This window comes from Dasypus novemcinctus, chromosome 29 (genome assembly GCF_030445035.2).
Source record: "Dasypus novemcinctus isolate mDasNov1 chromosome 29, mDasNov1.1.hap2, whole genome shotgun sequence".
Taxonomy (NCBI): domain Eukaryota; kingdom Metazoa; phylum Chordata; class Mammalia; order Cingulata; family Dasypodidae; genus Dasypus; species Dasypus novemcinctus.
This window is the reverse complement of record NC_080701.1, coordinates 33,015,542-33,039,591: the sequence shown is the minus strand read 5'-3', so window position 1 is coordinate 33,039,591 and position 24,050 is coordinate 33,015,542. Positions and strand designations below refer to the sequence as shown.

Sequence of the window (24,050 nt, the reverse complement as noted above, 5' to 3'; positions counted from 1 at the left end):
AGGGCCAGATGGCTTTACAGGTGAATTCTACAAAACATTCCGGAAAGAACTAACACCAATCGTGCTGAAACTATTCCAAAAAATCGAAACAGAAGGAACATTGCCGAACTCCTTCTATGATGCCAACATTACCCTAGTACCAAAGCCAAACAAAGACACCACAAGAAAGGAAAATTACAGACCAATTTCTCTAATGAACCCAGACGCAAAAATACTTAACAAAATACTTGCTAATCGTATCCAACATTAAACGAATTATACACCACGACCAAGTGGGATTTATTCCAGGTATGCAAGGATGGTTCAACATAAGAAAATCAATCAACGTAATACACCATATAAACAGATTGAAGGAAAAAAATCACATGATTATATCTATAGATGCAGAAAAAGCATTTGACAAAATACAGCACCCTTTCTTGATAAAAACACTCCAAAAGATTGGAATACAAGGAAATTTTTTGAACATGATAAAGAGTATATACGAAAAACCTAAAGCCAGCATTGTTTACAATGGAGAAATCCTAAAATCCTTCCCTCTAAACTCAGGAACAAGACAAGGATGCCCATTGTCTCCTCTTCTATTTAACACTGTCTTAGAAGTACTTGCTCGAGCACTGAGGCAAGAACCAGATATAAAAGGCATTCAAACTGGAAAGGAAGAAGCCAAAATTTCACTATTTGCAGATGACATGATCCTATACATAGAAAAGCCTGAGAGATCTACAACAAAGCTTCTAGAACTCATAAATGAGTGTAGTAAAGTCGCAGGTTATAAGATCAATGCGCAAAAATCAGTAGCATTTCTGTACACCAATAATGAGCAAGATCAGGAGGAAATCAAGAAACAAATACCATTCACAATAGTAAATAAAAAAATCAAATACCTAGGAATAAATTTAACTAAAGAGGTAAAAAACTTATACACTGAGAACTATACAAGACTGTTCAAGGAAATCAAAGAAGACCTAAATAAATGGAAGAATATTTCTTGTTCATGGGTAGGAAGACTGAATATTATTAAGATGTCTATCCTACCAAAACTGATCTACACATTCAATGCAATCCCAATAAAAATCAACACAGCCTTCTTTAAGGAACTAGAAATACTAACTATGAAATTTATTTGGAAAGGAAAGAGACCCTGAATAGCCAAAGACATACTGAAAAAGAAAAATGAAATTGGAGGAATCACACTACCTGACTTCAAAACATACTACAAAGCTACGGTAGTGAAAACAGCATGGTATTGGCATAAGGAGAGACACACAGACCAATGGAATCGAATTGAAAGCTCAGATATAGAACCTCACATATATAGCCATATAATATTTGATAAAGCCATCAAACCCTCTCAATTGGGAGAGAGTGGCCTATTCAACAAATGGTGCCTGGAGAACTGGCTAGCCATATGTAGAAGAATGAAAGAGGATTACCATCTCACACCTTATACAAAGATCAACTCAAGATGGATCAAAGACCTCAATATAAGAGCCAAGACCATAAAAACCTTGGAAAGTAGTGTAGGGAAACATCTGCAGGACCTTGTAATAGGAAATGGATTCATGAATATCACACCAAAAGCACGAGCAGCAAAAGAACTAATAGATAAATGGGACTTCCTCAAAATTAAATCCTTCTGCACCTCAAAGGAGTTTGTCAAGAAAGTAAAAAGGGAGACAACACAGTGGGAGAAAATATTTGGCAACCATATATCTGATAGGAAACTTATAACTTGCATATATAAAGAACTCCTATATCTTGAAAATAAAAAGATAAACAACCCATTTAAAAAATGGGAAAAAGATTTAAACAGACACTTCTCCAAAGAAGAAATACAAAGGGCTAAAAAGCACATGAAAAAATGCTCCAAATCTGTAGCTATCAGGGAAATGCAAATCAAAACTACAATGAGATACCATCTTACTCCTATAAGATTGGCAGCTATGAAAAAAACAGAAGAATACAAATGCTGGAGAGGATGTGAAGAAAGGGGAACACTTATCCACTGCTGGTGGGAATGCAGAAGGATCCAACCATTCTGGAGGACAGTTTGGAGGTTTCTCAAAAAACTAACCATAGGTTTGCCATATGACCCAGCAATACCACTGCTGGGTATATACCCATCAGAACTGAAAACAAGGACACAAACCGATATATGTACACCAATGTTCATAGCAGCATTGTTCACTATCGCCAAAAGTTGGAATCAACCCAAATGCCCATCAACAGATGAGTGGATCAATAAAATGTGGTATATACACACAATGGAATACTACTCGGCTTTAAGAACAAATACACTACAAACACATGTGATAACATGGATGAATCTTGAGAACCTTATGTTGAGTGAAACAACCCAGGCATTGAAGGACAAATACTACATGACCTCAATGATATGAAATAAGCAAGCTGCCTCAGAAAGCTAGAGACTGGAAGATAGGCTTACAGGAAATCGGGGGGTGGAGGAAGGATGTGAGCTGACGTCTGCAGGGGTGGAATCTATGATGAACTGTCGGTAAGTATGAGCACAAAGAAGAGATAAAATGGGGGCAAGGGGTTGCCTTTGGATGGGGCTTTGCGGGTTTCAGGGGGGCTGGGGATGGGCAGATGGGTAATATTGCCCAAAAAGTGGGGGGAGGGAAGGGCAACATACGAACATAGGAGAGTGTCAGGTGTTGGTCGAGAGTAAAATGCTGAGAAAATCATATCAAAACATAATTAAGAGGGTTACCTGTTTAGGATGCTCGGAGGGGATGGTCGGATGCAGGACGGGTTCCTGGGGAATGTCTGAATGCTCATTTTGCCAGAGTGGGTGGTACCATTGGGTAGAGACCCAAGTAATGAGAGTGGGGGTGGACCCACATCCTGGGGAAGACTAATGCCATCAGATAGAGAGAACTGTATCTCTCGAGAGAAAGGGTGGCTCCCAGGGCATTGGGGTAATTGAGCAAGTTAGGCCCTGAACAATGTTGCAAGTGTCTCTGGACAGGGCTCCTCGGGAAACGGAGGCTGGCTGTCACTGTGGGCACCAAGGGGATGGGAAAATGGATGTTAAATATGTGGAACCAACTCATAGTGGCAACAATTAAAAACTACAGCTGGGGGGGTACTGAGTTCCTGGCCGGAGGTGCTCTGTCGTGGTCCCTAGGGGAACAGCGGCAAACCCCCAGGTGCAACGGTAAGGACCAGGAAGGAATGAGGGTCCAACAGGGAGAGCATGATACTAATGACTATGCTTGTGAGCCTATATGCCTGAAATAAGAACAAGGCCTAGAGCAGCACTGTGCCTGGGAATTTCCTCCTGACAGCCTTCATGTTACTCAAATGTGGCCAGTCTCGAAGCCAAACTCAGCATGTAGATGCAGTGCATTCCCCCCAGCGTGGGACATGACACCCGGGGATGAGCCTCCCTGGCACCAAGGGATCACTACCAAATACCAGCTGAAGATGGAACTAGAAAATGACCTTGAGTTAAAGGTTCAATGTGGATCAGCAGAATATCCCTGTCTACATATAATAACATGACTTTAAAATGCTGTTTGACCTAATGTAAGGGGGAAATGGAAAGCAGAAATGAGTTTATATGGCTATGAGTCTCTAAAAAAGAGTCTGGAGGCTGTCAGAAGGATTGCCCCTGTGTACAGCTAAGCAGAGTCTGGGAGACAGATGGAGTGGGTGCAATCCCCAGGTGTTGGTTCCTTTGAGGGCTAAAGAGACCCACGGGTTCTATGGTCATGGCAGACGGGGTTCACTGTCATGTGAGATGGCCCTTCTTTGGAGCTGGTGTTTCTGCATGATGGAACTGGACTCAGATGGGATCTCTTTTCATAAGACTTTCATCCTACTTTACTGGAATTGTAGTTGGTATTGGGGTTTAAGATATATTTAGGGGATTTGAATCTCTGGACTGACAATAGGATAGCCATGCCCTGAGCGTCAACAGACTCCAGCTCCTACAATCTGATTTATTGGACTCCCCTCACTCAGCTAAGATGGAGTTGAAGAAGGACAACCACCATACCATGGATCCTAGAGTGCCTACAACTGAAAGCAGGAGGACTGCATCCAGTATCCATGTGGAATCTGAGCCTCCTCCTGACATAGAGGTGCAACGGACACAACCAATCCAAGGCCCACAGAGAAAAGGTGGCATTGGAATGGGAAAAGTGGACATGGTGGCTGAAGGATATGGGGAATGGCAGGAAGAGATGAGATGTGGAGGCACCTTTGGGACTTGGAGTTGCCCTGGATGGTGCTTCAGGGGCAATCACCGGACACTGTAAATCCTCCCAGGGCCCACTGGATGGAATGTGGGAGAGTATGGGCCATGATGTGGACCATTGACCATGAGGTGCAGAGATGCCCAGAGATGTACTTACCAAATGCAATGGATATGTCATGATGAAGGGAGTGAGTGTTGCTGGGGGGGTAGTGGTGGGGTGGGCATGGTGGGGTTGAATGGGACCTCATATAATTTTTTTTTTAAGGTAATATTTTTACAAAATCAATTTAAAAAAACAAAAAAAAAACAACAACAAATGATGCTAGGAGAACTGGATATCCACAGCCAAAAGAAGGAAAAAGGACCCTATCTCACATCTAATTAAAAAGCTAACTCAAAATAGAACAAAAACCTAAATATAAAAGCAAAAACCATTAACTTTCTAGAGGAAAATGTAGGAAAATATCTTCAAGACCTGTTGGATTCTTAAAGGAGATAAGAGGAGGACTGAGATGTTTAATGTATGTAGACGTTTTAACTAACTTTACTGTAAAAGTGTGGAAATGTATAGAGTTAATGGTAACACATTATAGTAACAGCTTATTTATAAATGGGATTGTGGCTGAAAAGGGTAGTCTGGGGATGTAAATGCCAATTGAGAAAGCTAGAGAATAATCTAGGGACTGAATAACACTGAACTCAGAGGTGAATAAGAATTGTGGTTCATGGTACAAATGCAAGAGTGTCTTTTGTGAGCTAGATCAGATATACATCACTATTGCAGGGTGGTGGGAATGTGGAAAAGCATGGGAAAAATACAACTGGAATGACCTATGGACTGTGACTAACAGTAATAATGTAATATTCATGTATTGATGCCAAAGATGTACTGTGTTGAAAATGGGGGAGTAAGGAAAAAGTGTGCCAAATATATGCTATGGACCTGGTAATAACCTAATGATATATCTCATAATCTGGACCAAATGTGCCACCATGGTGTGGAATGTTGATAGAGGGGTATTGTATGGGAATTCTGCACATGTGCATGATTGTTTTGTAAGTTTACAACTTCTGTCACAAAAATATACTCAAAAAAATAATAATAGGGTAGGTTGGGGGAAAATACACCAAATGTAAGATAAGGACTATAGTTAGTAGTAAGATTTTAATGATATTCTTTCATGATTTGTAACAAATGTCTCATAATAATGCAATGTGTTGGTGGTGAGTTGATGTATGGGACCCCTGTATGATGTTATGCATGTTTGCTTTGCAAGGTCACAATTCTTAGTATATACTTATTGTTCATAAATGTTCATGAATAAATGATATAAAAATAATAATAATAATAGGGTGGGTCAGGGGAAAATAAACCAAATGTAAGATACTTTGTTTAATAGTAATATTTTGAGGATGCTCTTTAATCATTAGTTTAAAATGTTTCATTTTGTGTGATCTATGTATCTTTAAAAAAAAAGAATAAAAAATACATATTAAAAAAAATATTTCACAACAATGCAAGGTATTGGTGGTAGGGTGAGGTATGAGAGCCCTGTGTGATGTTATGTATGTTTGTTTTGTAAATTCACAACTATCACTATATACTTAGTTTATGTAAGTTTATGTATGAATGATATACTTCAATAAATGAAAAAATGAAAAACACAATCATCTCAATGCATACAGAAAAGGCATTTGGAGAAGCAGATTTGGCTCAATGGATAGAGTGTGTCTACTACATGGAAGGTCCAAGGTTCAAACCCAGCGCCTCCTGACCCATGTGGTGGGCTGGCCCATGCGCAGTGCTGATAAGCGCAAGGAGTGCCCTGCCACGCAAGGGCGTCCCCCGTGTAGGGAAGCCCCATGTGCAAGGAGTGCGCCCTGTAAGGAAAGTCGCCCAGTGTGAAAAAGTGCAGCCTGCCCAGGAATGGGGCTGCACACTTGGAGAGCCGATGCAGCAAAGATGATGCAACAAAAAGAGACACAGATTCCGGGTGCCGCTGACAAGAATACAAGCAAACACAGAAGAATACACAGCAGATGGACACAGAGAGCAGACAACTGGGGGGCGGGGGAAGGGGAGAGAAATAAATAAAAATAAATAAATCTTAAAAAAAAAAAGAAAAGGCATTTGACAAAATCCAGCACCACTTCTTGGTAAAGAGCACTTAGAAAACTAGGAATAGTAAGAAACTTCTCCAAGATGATAAAGGGCATATATGAAAACCCCAGAGCTAACAGCATACTTAATGGTGAAAGACCAAAAACTTACCCTCTAAAATCAAGAACAAGACAAGGATGCCCACTGTCACCACTGTTATTCAATATTGTACTGGAATTTGTAGCCAGAGCAATTAGGCAAGAAAAGAAATAAAAGGCAAGTTCCAAGAAGATGGCATTGGAGTAGGAAGGGCCAAGAGGTGTCCAAAGGACCTGCTTTGGGGGTCAACAGACCAGAACAGTACTGCGCAACTACTAGGAGGATAAGGGACGGATAGACAAAGAACCCAAAACAACAAATGTGAGTTACTAACCCCCCACCGCAGCCAGGAGGGTTCCCATCCCCAACCCTCAAAACCTGGATAAAACCCCTGGCTCACTGCAGCCAACTTAGAGGGGAAGAGAGGTCTTCCTTCCTGTCAGTGGTAACAAGGGAAGAATCAGAGGGCTTCTCTTCAGTGAATTTGGCCAAAAGGCTTGCTTTGTTTTTTGTTTTGCTTTGTTTTGAACCTAGGACTTTGTATGTGGGAAGTTGGCGCTCAACCACTGAGCCACATTGCAGAGCCCACTTTGAATCTCACCTCTGGCCAGAATTGAAACACAGGAAATCTAAGGTTGAAAGAAACACCTCCCTGGAAAGGTTTGCTGACAAGCACCATCTGCTGGCTGGCCAGGAAACTGTAAGGAGAAAAACTGCTTTTAGGTCACTTGTTAGCCTCAGTCCTGGGAGTAAATATGTTCCCCATTAGTGAGTGCCTGGCCTGATTTTGATAACTTAAGCTGGGAAAATTTAAAGACTTAGAATAAGTTGAGCAAAAAATCAAAGAAAAGCTGGAGGGGAGGGGAGCAAAAAACAATAAAACTAGGCAAGAAAGAGAAACTGACCATGAAGAGTAAATTTATCAACATATTCAGGTGCCTAGACATAAAAAGAAAAAATAAAATTACAAGCCACACTAGGAAGAGATGGCCCAGCCAAAGGAATAAACCAAACATCCTAAAGATATATAGGATTTAAGATAAGACAACTAATCACTGGTAATCACACAAATCTCCTAAATCAATTCAAAGAATTGAAGGAAAATATGACTAAAAAAAAGATAAAGGATATTAAAAGTCACTGGGTAAGCATAAAGAACAATCTGTAGGTCTGCAAAGAAAAGTAACCGCATATAGGAATGAAAGACATGGTAAATGAGATTAAAGTACATTAGATGCACGTAACAGTAGATTTTAATTGCTCAAAGACAGAATTAGTGATTTTGAGGAAAGAACATTCAAACTGAAAAAGTATAGAGAAAAAGTGGAACAGAGTCTCAGGGAATTGAATGACAATGAAAAATGCACAAACATACGTATTATTGATGTTCCAGAAGGAGAAGAGAATGGAAAGGAGGCAGAAAGAATATTTGAGGAAATAGTGATGGAAAATTTCCCAATTCTTAATGAAAGATATAAATATCAATACCAAAGAAGGACAAAGGACCCAAACAGAATAAATCCAAATAGATGTACTCCAAGACACCTACTATTCAGGATCAAAAATATCAGAGATAAAGAGAGGATTCTGAAAGTAGTCAGAGAAAAGCAAAACACCACATATAAGGGAACCTCAATAAGATTAAGTATTGACCTCTCATCAGAAACAATGGAGGTGAGAAGAGGGTGGTAGGATGCATATAATGTACTGAAAGAGAAAAGCTGCCAGCCAAGAGTTCTGTTTCTGGCAGAACTGTCCTTCAAAAATGAGGGTGAGGTTAAAGTCGTCACAGATAAACAAAAACTAACAGAGCATGTTACAAAAAGACCAGAATTAGGGAAGTGGACTTGGCCCAATGGATAGGGCATCCGCACACACACACAGAGCTGACACAACAAGATGATGCAACAAGAAGAAACAAAGATTTCCAGTGCTGCTGATAAGGATAGGAGTGGTCATAGAAGAACACAGAGCAAATGGAATAGAGAACAGACACCTGGGGGCGGGGGGAAGGCGAAAGAAACAAATAAAAAATAAATCTTAAAAAAAAAAAAAAAAGAAAGACCAGAATTACAAGAGATACAAAAGGGAGTGCTGCAGGCTGAAGGAAAAAACAAGGGTATGAGACTTGGAGAAGACTATGAAAATGAAGAACATTAGAGGGAAGCAGACTTGGCCCAGGGGTTAGGGCGTCCGTCTACTATATGGGAGGTCCGCGGTTCAAACCCCGGGCCTCCTTGACCCGTGTGGAGCTGGCCCACGCTCAGTGTTGATGTACGCAAGGAGTGCCGTCCTGCAAGGGTGTCTCCCACATAGGGGAGCCCCATGCGCAGGGAGTACGCCCCATAAGGAGAGTAGCCCAGTGCAAAAGAAAGTTCAGCCTGCTCAAGAATGGCGCCACACATAGGGAGAGCTGATGCAGCAAGATGACATAACAAAAAGAAACATAGATTCCCATGCCGCTGACAAAAACAGAAGCGGATAAAAAGAAGAACACACAGCAAAATAGACACAGAGAACAGACAACTGGGGTGGGGGATGGGAGAAAGGGGAGAGAAATAAATAAATAATAAATCTTTAAAAAAAAAAAGAATATTAGAAAGGATAAATTAAAGGGTAAAAAGACCAGACAATAGTAAGATATGACAATGGAAAGCCAACGGACAAAATGGACAAAGTAAGTAATGTCTTTAAAGTAATAACATTGAATGTTAATGGCTTGAACTCTCCAATCAAAAGACATAGACTAATAGAATGGATAATAAAAATATGGACCAACTATATGCTCTCTACAAGAGATGCACCTCAGACATAAGGACAAAACCAGGTTGAAACTGAAAGGTTGGAAAAAGATAACCCATGCAAATAGTAACCAAAAAAGAGCTGGAATAGTGGTACTAGTATCAGGCAAAATAGATTTTAAATGCAAAACTGTAATAAGGGATAAAAAAAGTCATAAAAGTGGCAATTCACCAAAAAGAATAACTATAATAAATATTTATACACCTAACCTGGGTGCCCCAAGGTATATGAGGCACACATTGGCAAAAGTGAAGGGAGAAATAGATTTCTCTACCATAGTAGTTGCAGACTTCAACACCACTCTCAGCACTGGATAGAACATCTGGACATAGGATAAATAAAGAAACAGAGCTCGAATATTATGATAAATGAACTATACCTTAACAGATATTTATAGAGCCTTACACCCCAAAATAGAAGGATATACATTCTTTTCAAGTGCTCATAGACCCTTCTCCAGGATAGACCATATGTTGGGTCGTAAGACAGGTCTCAATAATTTTTTTTTTTTAAGATTTATTTTATTTATTTCTCTACCCTTCCCCCCCGCCCCAGTTGTCTGTTCTCTGTGTCCATTTGCTGTGTTTGTTGCGTGTTCTTTCTTTGTCCACTTCTGTTGTTGTCAGTGGCACAGGAATCTGTGTTTCTTTTTGTTGCGTCATCTTGTTGTGTCAACTCTCCCTGTGTGAGGCACCATTCCTGAGCAGGTTGCACTATCTTTTGCGCTGGGCGGCTCTCCTTATGGAGTGCACTCCTTGCGCTTGGGGCTCCCCTACGCAGGGACACCCCTGCGTGGCACAGTACTCCTTGTGCGCATCAGCACTGTGCATGGGCCAGCTGCACATGGGTCAAGGACACCCAGGGTTTGAACTGCAGACCTCCCATGTGGTAGACGGACGCCCTAATCACTGGGCCAAGTCCACTTCCCTCAATAAATTTTAAAAGATTGAAACTATACAGAACACTTTCTCTGATGATAGCAGAATACAGCTGGACATCAATAATGGAAGTAAAAAGAGGAAATTCGTAAATAAATGGAGATTAAATAATACTCTTAAAAAATCAGTGGGTCAAAGAAGAAATTACAATAGAATTCAGTAAATTTCTTGAGATGAATGAAAATGAGAACCTACTGGACACTGCAAAGGCAAGGCTGGGTAGGGAATTTATAGCCTTCAATGCTTACATTAAAAAAGAAGTAAGAATTAATATTGAAGATCTAAACTGCATATCTGGAGGAACTAGAAAAAGAACAGCAAACTAATCCCAAACCAAGCCAAAGGAAAGAAATAGTAAAAATCAGAGTAGGAATACATGAAATTGAGAACAAAAAAACAATAGAGAGAATCAACAAAACCAAAAGTTGGTTCTTTGAGAAGATCAACAAAATTGACAAACCCTTACCTAGACTGACAAAGAAAAAGAGAAAGACACAAATAAATAAAATCAGAAATAAGAGGGTGGACAGTACCACTGACCCTTCAGAAATAGAAGAGATCATAAGAGGATAAATGAACAACTGTATGCCAAAAACTACACAATGTAGGTAGACAAAATGGACAAATTCCTAGAAACACAAGAATTTCTAGCCAGAGCAATTAGGCTGGGTCAAGAAATAAAAGACACCCAAATGGGAAAGGAAGAAGTAAAGCTTTTGTTATTCACTGATGATACGATCTTAGATCTAGAAAATCCTGAAAAATTCACAAGAAAGCCTCTAGAAATAATAGACAAGTTTAGCAAAGTGGTGGGATACAAGATTAATGTGCAAAAATCAATAGCATTTCTACACACTACTGATGAGCAATCTGAGGAGGAAATCAGAAAAAAAATCCCATTTATAATATTAACTAAAAGACTCAATATTTAGGAATAAACTTAACCAAAGACATAAAGGACCTATATTCAGAAAACTACAAAACATTGCTAAAAGAAATCTATGAAGACTTAAATAAATGGAAGGACATTCCGTGTTCATGGATTGGAAGATTAAATATCATTAAGATGCCAACGGGAAGCGGACTTGGCCCATTTGTTAGGGCGTCCTTCTACCACATGGGAGGTCTGCGGTTCAAACCCCGGGCCTCCTTGACCTGTGTGGAGCTGGCCCATGTGCAGTGCTGATGGGCGCAAAGAGTGCCCTGCCATGCAGGGATGTCCCTGCATGGGGGAGCCCCATGTGCAAGGAGTGCACCCCATAAGGAGTGCTGCCCAGTGCAAAACAAAGTGCAGCCTGCCCAGGAATGGCACCGCACACACAGAGAGCTGACACACAGGATGATGCAACAAAAAGAAACACAGATTCCTGTGTCACTGACAACAACAGAAGCGGACAAAGAACATGCAGCACACAGACGCAGAGAACAGACAACTGGGGGTGGGGAGAACAGAAATAAATAAATAAATCTTAAAAAAAAAAAAAATTAGGATGTCAAGTTCACCCAAACTGATTTACAGATTCAACATAATCCCCCCCAAAAAAACCTCAACAGATTCTTCTGCAAAAACGGAAAAGCCAATTATCAAACTTATTTGGAAGGGTAAGGGCCCCCAAACAGCCAAAAATGCCTTTAAAAAAAGAACGAAGTTGGAGGACTCTCACTTCCTGACTTGAAAGCATATTACTTAGCTAAAATGGTAAAAAAGAAAGCAAAACACCACACCCAGCACAGTACTGGTGTAAAGACAGACAAATTGACCAATGGAACTGAATCAAGAACTTGGAAAGAGACGCTCACATTTATGGTCAAGTGATTTTTGACAAGGCTGTCAAGCCCTCTCAGCTGGGCCAGAACAGTCAATTCAACAAATGGTGTTGGAAGAACTGGATATCCATATCCAAAAGAAGGAAAGAGGACCCCTATCTCACACCTTATACAAAAATTAACTCAAAATGGATCAAGGACCTAAACATGAAAGTGACAACCATAAAACTCCTAGAAGAAAATACAGCAAAGCATCTTCAAGATCTTGTGATAGGAAATAGTTTCTTAAACCTTATATCCAAAGCAAGGGCAATAAAAGAAAAAACAGATAAATGGGCCTCCTCAAAATTAAACACTTTTCCACCTCAAAGGATTTAGTCAAAAGGGTGAAAAGACAGCCAACTCAATGGGAGAAAATATTTGAAAATATTATGTCTGATAAGTGTTTAATACCCATGATATAAATGTTCAATATCACTAGCAAATCAAAACTACAATGAGATATCATTTCATACCTATTAGAATGGCCAATATTAAAAAGTCAGAAAACTCCAAGTGTTGGAGAGGATGTGGAGAGAAAGGAACACTTACTCACTGTTGGTAGGAATGAGAATGGTACAGCCACTGTGGAGAACTATTTGGCAATTCCTAAGGAAGGTGAATATAGATTTGCCAGTGATTCGGCAATACCATTACTAGGTATATACCCAGAAGAACTGAGAGCAGTGACATGAACAGACATCCACACACTTATGTTCACAGCAGCATTATTCATAATTCATAAATGCCAAAAGATGGAAACAACCCATCAACCAAAAATGGATAAACAAATTGTGGTATATACACATGATGGAATATTATGCAGCTGTAAGAAATGAAGTTGTGAGGCATATGACAACATGCATAAACCTGGAGGACATTATGTTGATTGAAGCAAGCCAGACATAAAAAGACAAATACTATATGGTTGCACTATTATGTATATTGTGTAAACTTAAGGAGTTACTAATTAGAATATAGGTCACCAGCAAATAGAATGAGAGTAGAGAATGAAAAGCTGAGGGTAATTTGATAAAGGTTGTTTGTAAATCTTTGGAAATGAATAGAAATGGTGGAAGCACATCACAGTGTTTGTAACTAGAAGAGCTATTACATGGGTATGACAGTAGTTAAAAGGGAAGGTCTAGGGAAAAGGACTTTGGCCCAGTGGTTAGGGCGTCCGTCTACCATATGGGAGGTCCGCGGTTCAAACCCCAGGCCTCCTTGACCCGTGTGGAGCTGGCCATGCGCAGCGCTGATGCGCGCAAGGAGTGCCGTGCCACGCAAGGGTGTCCCCCGCGTGGGGGAGCCCCACGCGCAAGGAGTGCGCCCGTGAGGAAAGCCACCCAGCGTGAAAAAGAAAGAGCAGCCTGCCCAGGAATGGTGTCGCCCACACTTCCCGTGCCGCTGACGACAACAGAAACGGACAAAGAAACAAGACGCAGCAAATAGACATCAAGAACAGACAACCAAGGGAGGGGGAGAAATAAAATAAATAAATAAATATTAAAAAAAAAAAAAAAGGGAAGGTCTAAGGACATGTATATTACTAGAAGGAAAGCTAAAAAATGTAACATGGGAGTGTATATCATATTGAAACCTCATGTGAAACATGTATATGGGTAATATTGTATATATAAGATACTTTTTACAAAATATAAATACAAATAAGCTAGAGTGATGGAAACAGAACAGCAGCTATGTATGGCTGGGGAAGTACAGAGATTGAGAGGTGATGAGGTTTGTTTGTTTGTTTGTTTAAAAATTATTACTGGAAAAATGAAAATGCTCCAATAATGATTGAAGTGATGAATGCACAACTATGTGATTATACCAAATACCATTGGTTATACACTTTGGATGGATTTATGCTTTAATATGTATCAGTGAAATTGATTTGTTAAAAAAAAGAGTTAATTGCACGTCAACAGTTTATAAACCTATAATTAAGGTCAGCTAATCCCACCTTCATTTAGGTTGAATAGCAATTTATGTCATTTATATACAGTCTGTACACTATCTTCAAGAGAAAAGATTAGTAATCAATTTATTTGCAAAGCTTGATTCATACAGCTTTCTGTTTGTCATACTTTTTACTAGTTAAAAAGAAAACGAGGGGAGCAGGTGTAGCTCAGTGGTTGAGCGCCTGTTTCCTATGTATGAGGTTCTGGGTTCTATCCCCAGTATCTCCTAAAAAATAAAATAGAATAAAATAAAAAGGATCAAATTTTTTTATATCAATTTAAAATTTAAGTGTTGAAAGTAACAAGATTTATAAATTCTGCTAATGTTCTCATTTTAATTTCTTCTACTGAATAATGGAAAGCAAATTATGTTTAAAAGACAAAATGATAGTTCCAATATAGCAGGTTTAATTTTTACCTCTATACTGAAATAGCCTCTGTCCACATAGTCACCCAGAAAGAGGTAGCGCGTGTTACTAGGTGATCCTCCAACTTCAAACAACTTCATCAGATCAAAGAATTGTCCATGAACATCACCACACACTAGGAACAAAAGGATATAAGATAATGTGAAAAAGTATCTCTTAGAAGAAAAAGGGCATTATACCAACAAGAATCACAGTTGACTTAACTTTTAACAAATCACTTCAGCTTTTGACTGGACTTCTCTACAATTACAGACTATCTACACACAATAGTCCTGGAATTATTAGACATTTAAATTGTATTTCCTCAATGAACAAGCATACTAAACAGGACTATCTCATACTTCTTAGAAAAATCATCACACCACATTTTAGTTGGTAATTTGTAATCAAATCTCAAAATTAGCTCAAAAGAAAGTGCCATCATTCAAACACTTATCATACCCGTGATTGGAGCATCCACTTCTATCATAGTCTTCTCTTGTCTCAGGATGGCAGCCCCATCATTGATTATCTTTAAGGCTGCTTCCTCGTCCAGTCGGCCTTCCTTCACCAAATGGTTTTTCAAAACATCAACTTTAGGTTTCCCATTCTCAAATACTTGCTTCAAAGTAAGCCGTTCAGTTGGAGGAAAGGGGACAGCTAAAAAGAGAAAAAATTTTGATTTAAAATACATGTATGTATAGAGAACTACCACGAACACACTTCTTTTATGTGACAAATAAAATCTAATTGTCATTTCATATCCTTTGCACTAGCACTAAATGGGAAAAAATTCCAAGATATTGTATGTTAAATTTGATCAATTACAATTTTTAAAAGGGCGACAGTTAGAGCCAAAGTCATTATATAATGTATTATATGAACATGAAAGATTTTGAAGCTGGCTCAGGGAATAAGCTAAAAGAACAAGGACTACATGTTAAGAATATATCTTTATCTATCTTTCTATCTATGGAAAAGGTATTAAAATGGAAGAGAAATCAACACTAAAATAATATTTATTTCTTCCAAAGAACTGATCTAATTAAACCATATGTTTTGGAAGTCTGAGTTCAGTTCCTGATGGGGGAATCATGAATGTATAATAGTAAAAGATAATTCTTAACATATTTTATTACTGAAAATGAGGGAACACCACTAATAGGATGCAGCTATGGTTAAGAATAATTCACTGATATGGAAAGTCTAGTCATGTTCTCCAAGCTGTAAATGCTAACAATTAACTTTATGCTAGATATAAAGTTTATATAATAGCACAGTGAAGTAGCAACTTAGAAAAAATTTGACATTTAAAATTGGCCATCATCTCATCATTTACCTATGTTATAGTATAACCTACTTCAGAGCCCCTGAGATCTAAGAACAGTAAGTCTATCAATCATAAATTTAAAAGGTGGGATTCAACTTAATTTGTGATATATATCTGGTGGTACCACTTCCACCTTAATGAAAGAGCTATTAAGAACCAAGTTGAAGTCTATAGGTACTGATAAAAAGACTTAATCTAGCCGCACCATTCTATATTATTTACAAGCAAATAAATGACTAAAGTAAGCTTCCTTATGCTCCGCTACTGCTTGACTCATTTTTGACTATTCAAATCTCACTGAAAAAAAAGGTTGAGAGCCTACTTCCCATGTACAAGGCCCTGGGTTCAATCCCTGGTACCTCCTAAAAAAACAAAAAAGATAGTAGCTATACAACCAGTAAAATAACTAAGCATTAACTTAGATAGGGGACAACAATTATCCCAGTCTACTCAGATCAGTCCAGATTTCAATGACTGTCCAATATAATAGTTAGTAGTACTCACTTTCACTCTCAAAAGTAGCCCAATTATTTGAAGGAGAAATTAAGTCTCAATTTGTGCTATTCACATGGAGTAGCAATATGCTGTTTTAATAGAATGATCTACTTTCAAACAAAAATTAAATATTATGATGTATCTTTATTTATTCAATTGGTGCGTTTTCAAGACAAGTTAAAGGCTTAGCCCAGAACAAGTTTACTTAAATTTTTACTAAAACATTATGGTACTATGATTGTGTTTAACAACAATAAAAATAATCCTTTATAAGTTTAGAGATTCTTACTGAAATATGTTCAAATGAAATGGGATTTGCTTCAAAGTAGCTGGGGGGATGAGAAGAAAGTGGGGGATAAATAAAACAAGACTACTGATGAAGTAATAATATTTGAAGCTGGGTGATTTCACCTGGAAATTCAAATTACTATTCTCTACTACTTTTTTTTTCATTCCCCCCCCCACCCCCGCCTTGGGGCTTTTTGTGTGCTGTCTGCTCTCTGTGTCCATTCACTGTGCGTTCTTCTGTGTCTGTATTTATTATTACTATTTTTTAATTTCCCCTACCCCCTTGCAGTTGCTTGCTGTCTGCTCTCTGTGTCCATTCACTGCATGCTCTTCTGTGTTTTTTTGCTTGTCTCCTTTTTGTTGTGTCACCTTGCTGAGTCGGCTCTCCGTGACACCTGCAGGCTGGGCAGCTCTCTGTGGCACCTGCAGGCTGGGTGAGCCTGCCATCAGAAGGAGGCCCCGGGCCGGGAAACCAGGGCCTCCCATAGGGCAGACAGGAGCCCAACTGATTGAGCCACAGCTGCTTCCCTATTCTCTCTACTTTTATGTTTTAAATTCTTTACAAAAAAAAAGGTAGAAAGAATTACCGAAACTAAGAAGATAAGTTTTAGAGAACTTTTCTCTAGAGAAATATACATGAGGCTCAATTAAAAGCTATACTTCATGCAATTTTTTATAGATGACCTCAGAGAACCACTAGTCCTCTATAATCTCAATCCAAAGAATAAAGAAATGGCAGAGTTCACACTTAATTATTCCCCTTCAGACTTAGTTTACTTTTGGTTTTTAAACGCATATTCTCCATTTCTGGCCAGCCAATCTGTCTAACCTTATAGCCCTGTCTTTCCCAATCTTGAAATGAATCCCATAGAAAGCTACTTGTTTTTCAATTTCCCACTTTGTAAATCAAAGAAATTGACTGAAAACAAAAACAAAAACAAAAATTTTGGAATCAACAACAACAAAACCATGGGACAGGTGACTCCACAAATATTATTCAAGTTCTAACAGTGGCATCATTACCACTAATAAAAATAATTTTCCTCCAATATTACTCAGCTGTAAACAGAAAAAAATTAAATACAGGCAACTCATTTTTCTTATAAATCATAAAAGCAATAAAAGTAGAGACAACCTGAAGAGCTCTTGAGGAAGTAGAAGATATTATTTTCTGAAGTTCTTCAGAAGGATTTTATTTAAAACAAAACAAGTAAAGAAGTCATTTGGTTAAATGGAAGCAAAAGCAAAGCTGAAATTGATCAAGAGGATTATGGCCAGCTAACAGAAACGGGACACGGCTGAGCCAGGGACACAGGGAGGATTAATGCTGGCTTGGGGCAATAGGCCTAACAGAAGGCTTCAGAGGAGTCCGAATTTTCAGGTTAGGACAAATAAAATCAATATCCTTCAAATAAGGAAACAAGATTTTTTAAACTTGAAAGAAATGGATCCTACCTTCCTCAAATCTCTCCCTAAAATATAACTATGTTAAGAAGGCTTGAATACTGTGACCCTCTTTTCCCAGATATTTCTACAAATGATAGAGTTGAGGCCGATTCATAGTAGAATGGGAACAGCTATAAATTGGAGAAGGCTAAAGGAACTCCAGCCAAGTTTGTTCACGAAATGAAATGTCAGGAACCAGGAAATTAAACTTTAAATTATAATTTTCTTAAAATGTTCTCCAGATTTAAGATGCATACACATTCCAGTTGGTCAATTTACATTCTCCAGTTTATGCCTTTTGTCCAGATGTAATTACTAATAGTACCCTCTTTTATTCTCAAGAATCCTAGTTTAAATGACCTATCCAGGAAAATCAGTCATCAGAATCAACTAAAGTGTTTGTTTAAAATGTAGATTCTTAGGCCCCAGATCTGAGGAATCAGAATCTTCAAAGATCCTGTCCAGGAAATTGCATTTTTAACAAGTACCCAAGTAATAGTTGGGTATACTAAGTTTTATGTTAAAATGAAGCGGAAAAAATGGGTAAACTAATCTTCATTCACTGGTCATCACTTCATCATATTTGAATGGTCTTCACATTCTTTCTCCCAGTCCCTACTGTAGCTATATGGATGCAAGAAATTTGGAAAGTTTCTGAGGGAAAAGCAAAATATAGAGCAGTGCTTTGTAAACTATATGAGAGAACCATGCTTCTCCCCCCAGTCAAAGACCTGTACTTTGTAAAATGCAAGAAAATAAATTACTAGAAAAAGGATCACATGCTTTGATATTATGCCAATGTCAAATTGTTATAAAAGTCTTTAAATGCTCAATTTCTGTATAGGTATACCTCAGAGAAATTGTGGGTTCAGTTCCAGACTATAACAATAAAGCAAATATCCCAACAAAGTGAGTCACATGAATTTTTTGGTTTCCCAGTGTGTATGAGTTATGTTTACATTATAGTATAGTCTATTAAGTGTGCAATAGCATTCTAAAAAATAATTACATACTTTAATTAAAAGATACTTTATTGGTAAAAAATGCTAACCATCCTCTGAGCCCTGAATGAGTCATAATCTTTTTGCTGGTGGAGGGTTTTGCTTCAATGGTTGATGACTGATCAGGGTAGTGGTTGCTGAAGGTTGGGACGGCTGTGGCACTTTCCTAAAGTTAAGTTAACAATAAATTTAGCCGATCCATTCAAGAAAGATTTCTCTCTAGCATGTGATGCTGTTTGATGGCACTGACCCAGACTAGATCTTCTTTTAAAATTGGAGTAAATCCTCTCAAACCCTGCCACTGCTTTATCAACTAAGTGTATATAATATTCTAAATCCTTTGCTGTCACTTCCACAATGTTCACAGCATCTTCACCAAGAGATTTCATCTCAAAAAACCACTTTCTTTGTTCATCTATAAGAAGCAATTCCTCATCCATTAGTTTATTGTGAGACTGCAACAATTCAATCACATTTTCAGATTCCACTTGTAATTCTAGTTCTCTTGCTATTTCCACCACATCTGCAGTTAAACTCCTCTACTGAAGTCATGAACCCTTCGAAGTCATCCATGAGGGTTGGAATCAACTTCTTCCAAACTACTATTTACATTGACATTTTGACTTCTTCCCATGAATCACAAATGTCCTTAATGACATCTAGAATGATAAATCCTTTCCAGAAGGTTTTCAATTTACTTTGCCCATATCCATCAGAGGAATCACTATCTATAGCAGCAATAGCCTAATGAAATATATTTCTTAAATAATAAGACTTGAAAGTCTAAATGACTCCTTGACCCATGGGCTGCAGATTGGATGTTGTGTTATTAGGTGTATTAGCTTGCCAAAAGGATGCCAATTCAAGTATCAGGAATGTGTTGGCTTTTATAAAGGGTATTTATTTGGGGTAAAAGTTTACCATTTCAAGGTTGTGAAAAATCCAACTCAAGGCACTATAAGAGATGCTTTCTCAGCCAAATCAGCTACCACGTGTTGAAGCAAGATGACAGGTGATTTCTGCCTTCCCCTCCAGGCTGTACAATCTCCTGGAGCTCAGCTGTGGGCAACCAGGTAATAGGGCTTGTCTCTTACTGGGTCTCTTCTCTCAGGATCTGCTGCTCTACTTTCTTCCCAATTTCAGCTGCAAGCCATCAGACATATATATCTCATCTCTCCCCAGGGCCTTAGCTCCTCAAACCTCTCCTTTCTGTCACATGGAAGTATCAAAAATGGAAGAGCTCCCTTTTCCTGGGTGTGTCTCCATTTTTTTATCGACCTAGCAAGAGGGTGGAGACTCAGCCTGAATCACACGTCACTGAGGTAGTCCAGTTGAAAAAGGTCTCACAACCACAGGAACGGACTAGCCCACAAACATAATCTTCCCTCTGTTTTGGAATTCACAAAATAATTTCAAACTGCCACAGCAGATGTGAAAACAACATTAATCACATTGTACATCTCCATCAAAGCTCTTGGGAGACCAGATGCATTGTTAATGAGCAGTAATATTTTGAGAAGAATCTTTTTCTGAGTAGTAGTTCTCAACTGTAGCCTTAAAATATTCAGTATACCATGTTGTAAACAGATGTGCTGTCACACATTCAGGCTTTGTTGTTCCATTTACAGCACAGGCATAGTAGATTTAGCATAATTTTTAAGGGCCTTAGGATTTTCAGAATGGTAAATGAACACTGGCTTCAACTTTAAGTCACCAGTTGCATTAGACCCTAACAAGAGAGTCAGCCTGTTCTTTGAAGCACTGAAGCCAAGCATTGACTTCTCTTTAGCTAGAAAAGTCTTAGATGGTTTGGTCTTCTATCCAGACCACTAAAACTTTCTCCATATCAGTACTAAGGCTGTTTCACTTTCTTATCATTTGTGTGTACCTGGAGTAGCACTTCCAATTTCCTTTAAGAACTTTTCCTTTTCATTCACAACTTGGCTAAATGTTTGGCACAAGAGGCATAGCTTCTGGTCTATCTCAGGTTTCAAAATGCCTTCCTCGCTAAGCTTAGTCATTTTAGCTTTAGATTTAAAGTGAGAGACTCTTCCTTTCACTTGAACACTTTGAGGCCATTGTAGAGTTACTTGGGCTAATTTCAATATTGTTGTGTCTCAGGGAATGGGGCCTCAGTCAGGGGAATAAAGTAGTCATAACACACATGATACTTATGGATTAAATTTGCTATTTTATATGGGTGCACTTTGTGGTGCCCCAAAACAATTATAATAATAACATCAAAGATCACAGATCATGATCACCATTCAGATATAATAATAAAAAAATATGCAAGAATTACCAAAATGCAACAGACACACAAAATGAGTACACATGCTGTTGGAAAAATGGCACTGACAGATTTACTCAATGCAGTGTTGCCACACACCTTTAATTTGTAAAAACAAAAACAAAAAATAAATGCAGTATCTGTTGAGGCAGGTTAGTATAGGAAAAGGGAATACTTGGGTCAAAGCTGAAGACCCAGCAGACCACATGGCCTTGAGACACTGCCCAGAAACCTCCTGAGGAATCCTCTGAGACCCTGGAATGAGAACCTCATTTGGAACAAGAATCTCATTTGGAATGAGAATCCCATTCAGGGTCAAGACAAAGCTCCAGATATCCTCAAAAGGCCTCACCATTGGCCCCCTAAGAAATGACAGTTGGGACAATCAATCAGAACAGCAAACAGACTTTAAAAAGCCCTGACCAGTGGGAGGGGGAGGAAGTGGTACATATGGGAATCCCCTATATTTTTTATATAACAATCATGTAATCTAAAGTTACTTCAAAATTAAAAAATCAATCAGTAAAAAGCCCTGTCCTAGGGTCCCATGCACACAAGTCACCCTGCAATACATCCGCAGTTCATGCTGCAGCATGGACTGTGTACTTTTCTCATTTTCTTGTTTCTTAATAAACTCTTTACTCCTTTGCTTATGCTATGGCATGTCCTTAAATTCTTTTATGTGACATAAGCCCAGAATCCAGAAGCCCAGAAACCAGAGTCATCCAGGAACATTATTTGGCAAACCACTGCCAGGAGACAGAGAGGTGAGTGGTCCCCCCACCAGAGACTAGAGAGCTTTAATTAAAACCTATCTGTGTCCTCTTTTGTTCTATTAGTGAGGCCCTGAGATTCTCACCCTGGGCCAGGAGATTCGTTCCTTACTCAGCCCCGGGGAGGCCCTGAAGTTCTTCTTAATCCACCACCTCTGGAGCCCCTGAGGCTGTTTGCCTAGAAGCTGCAAATCAGTCTCTGCTTCCTGCCTTTTAAATTTTTAAATTAAATTTCATTTTTTTGAGGTACCAGGGGCTGGAGGTTAAACCAGGGACCTAATATGTGGGAAGTTAGCGCTCAACCACTGAGGCACATTGGCTTCCCTTAATTGCCTTTTTAAATTATTTATACACACACACAGACACACATACACACATTGTGTGCTCCACTCTTTTTTAAGTTGCATCATTAACTGGCAACAGCACCACTGCCTCCAAATGAAGAGTATTTAACTGACAGACACAAATCAGACCCCTAGCATTGAAATGACTAATAGTGATTGGTCATCCTGCCAATATTTTGAAGAATAATTATGTAAATGTGGATGGAAGGGTTTTAAGGAGAATTTCCCTAGCCTGGAAGAATTTAAATCAAGTCATCAAACCCCCTTGGGGTTGGACGTCCATTCTTCTAGTCCAGTAGCCACCGCAGTCCTGTTATCTCCAAGATCGGAGAGTGAGGGGCTTCTCACCTTGAGCATTGATGTTCCTAAAAACAGCAAGTCATGAGAAAAACCAGGTTTCCCTGAGCCTTCAATGACCTCAGTGAGTATATACTGGAATTAGCCTTGTTCATTCAAGGTTTGTCAAAGTCAAAATGGGAAATAAGCAAAGCTCTGAAGTAAAGGAAAATGCTGTAGATTGTATTTTAAAGTATTGGGAACAATTTGGTTATAAGCCAATAATTAAAAGGAATGAAATTCTTGTACAAAATGCATGGTCACAGTGCAAATTTGAGTAATTAGAAATAGCCTTCAAAGAGATCTTTTGACTATAACATTATTTTACAGTTAAACTTATTTTGTAAGAGAATGAAAATTTTAAATAACATCAGTGAGTTGTATGTTCATGTCGAAATCTCTATTTGTGTCTGCCTATTTGTTCAGTGTGTATCTTCATATATTGGGAAGTTAATATCAAATTAACAAATGAAAAATCTTAAAAGCGTTCTATTCAAATTGTTAAAAATTAAATATGTGTTTATATATGTGAATGAATATTCCTGGAGCCCAAATTAGGCTAACCAGGATGGAAAGGTCATATAGAAATCTAAATATAGAAACTATTGGGAAAGGGAAAAAAATTTTCCTAAGCTCTTTGAACTACCCAGGCCCCATGACCTTCTCTTTGTAAGAGCAATGAGGGAGTGGCTAGGTGTGACATATTAAAACTCTATCTTCTAGGCTGGGGAATTAAGGATCAGTTTGTCCTATAATTCCACAATTTAAGCCTTTTAAGAGCCTTAAAATAAGGGTGGTTTATAATCCTATTACTAAATTTCAGTAAGTAAAGAAAATGTCCTTGAAAACTTTGGTGGAAGTGGATGTGTATATAAAAATTAAAAGAGATGGATTTCAATATCATCAAACTTTCTTGTGCATTCAAAACAGGCCTTCAGTTTACTGCACAGTGCCTCTCCATTTGAGTTATTAGCTAGGTTGGTCATTGAACCCTAAAACAATAACAATATCCACCACATCTCTAGCTATGCTCCTGAAGTGGATGGAAAGTACATTGCAGTTTCAGACTTCTGTAGCAGCCACTGATGGCTTGATATGGCTAGATAAAAGGGACATTGCCTCCAGACTGGCTCTGCTTCATTGTGCCGAAGGGTGATATGCACCAAGCTGGTGAAACACTGGAGCCTACCTTCCCACCTTCTCTCTAGGACAAATGATGCTGCAGCATGCTGGCTATATGAAAGGTTTACCAAGTGGAGCAATGATTACCAGAGAACTGTGAGTAGAACTTAAACAAACACAATTAGCATATTGGCCTGCTCCCATGAAGAGATAACATATATGGTATTGCAAACCTGGAGCTTAAATCTATTAACTGCAGCTCAAAGGGTAACTTGTACATTAA

General features: G+C 38.7%; 1 protein-coding gene across 7 annotated transcripts in view; it reads right to left on the bottom strand.

The window, feature by feature from the left end:
• Positions 1-24,050, bottom strand: part of PPP3CC (protein phosphatase 3 catalytic subunit gamma) — a 135,305-nt gene that overhangs the window by 89,943 nt on the left and 21,312 nt on the right. For 5 of the 7 annotated variants that reach the window (XM_058289899.1, XM_058289897.2, XM_058289895.2 and 2 more), the window contains exons 2-3: positions 14,805-15,002; positions 14,354-14,478 (exon numbers count right to left, since the gene is read on the bottom strand). In XM_058289899.1, coding sequence (XP_058145882.1) covers positions 14,354-14,478; positions 14,805-15,002 — 323 coding nt within the window. Of the gene's footprint in view, positions 1-14,353; positions 14,479-14,804; positions 15,003-16,734; positions 21,856-24,050 lie in introns of those variants that run through there. The other 2 variants (XM_071212700.1, XM_058289901.2) reach the window with 1 other exon arrangement.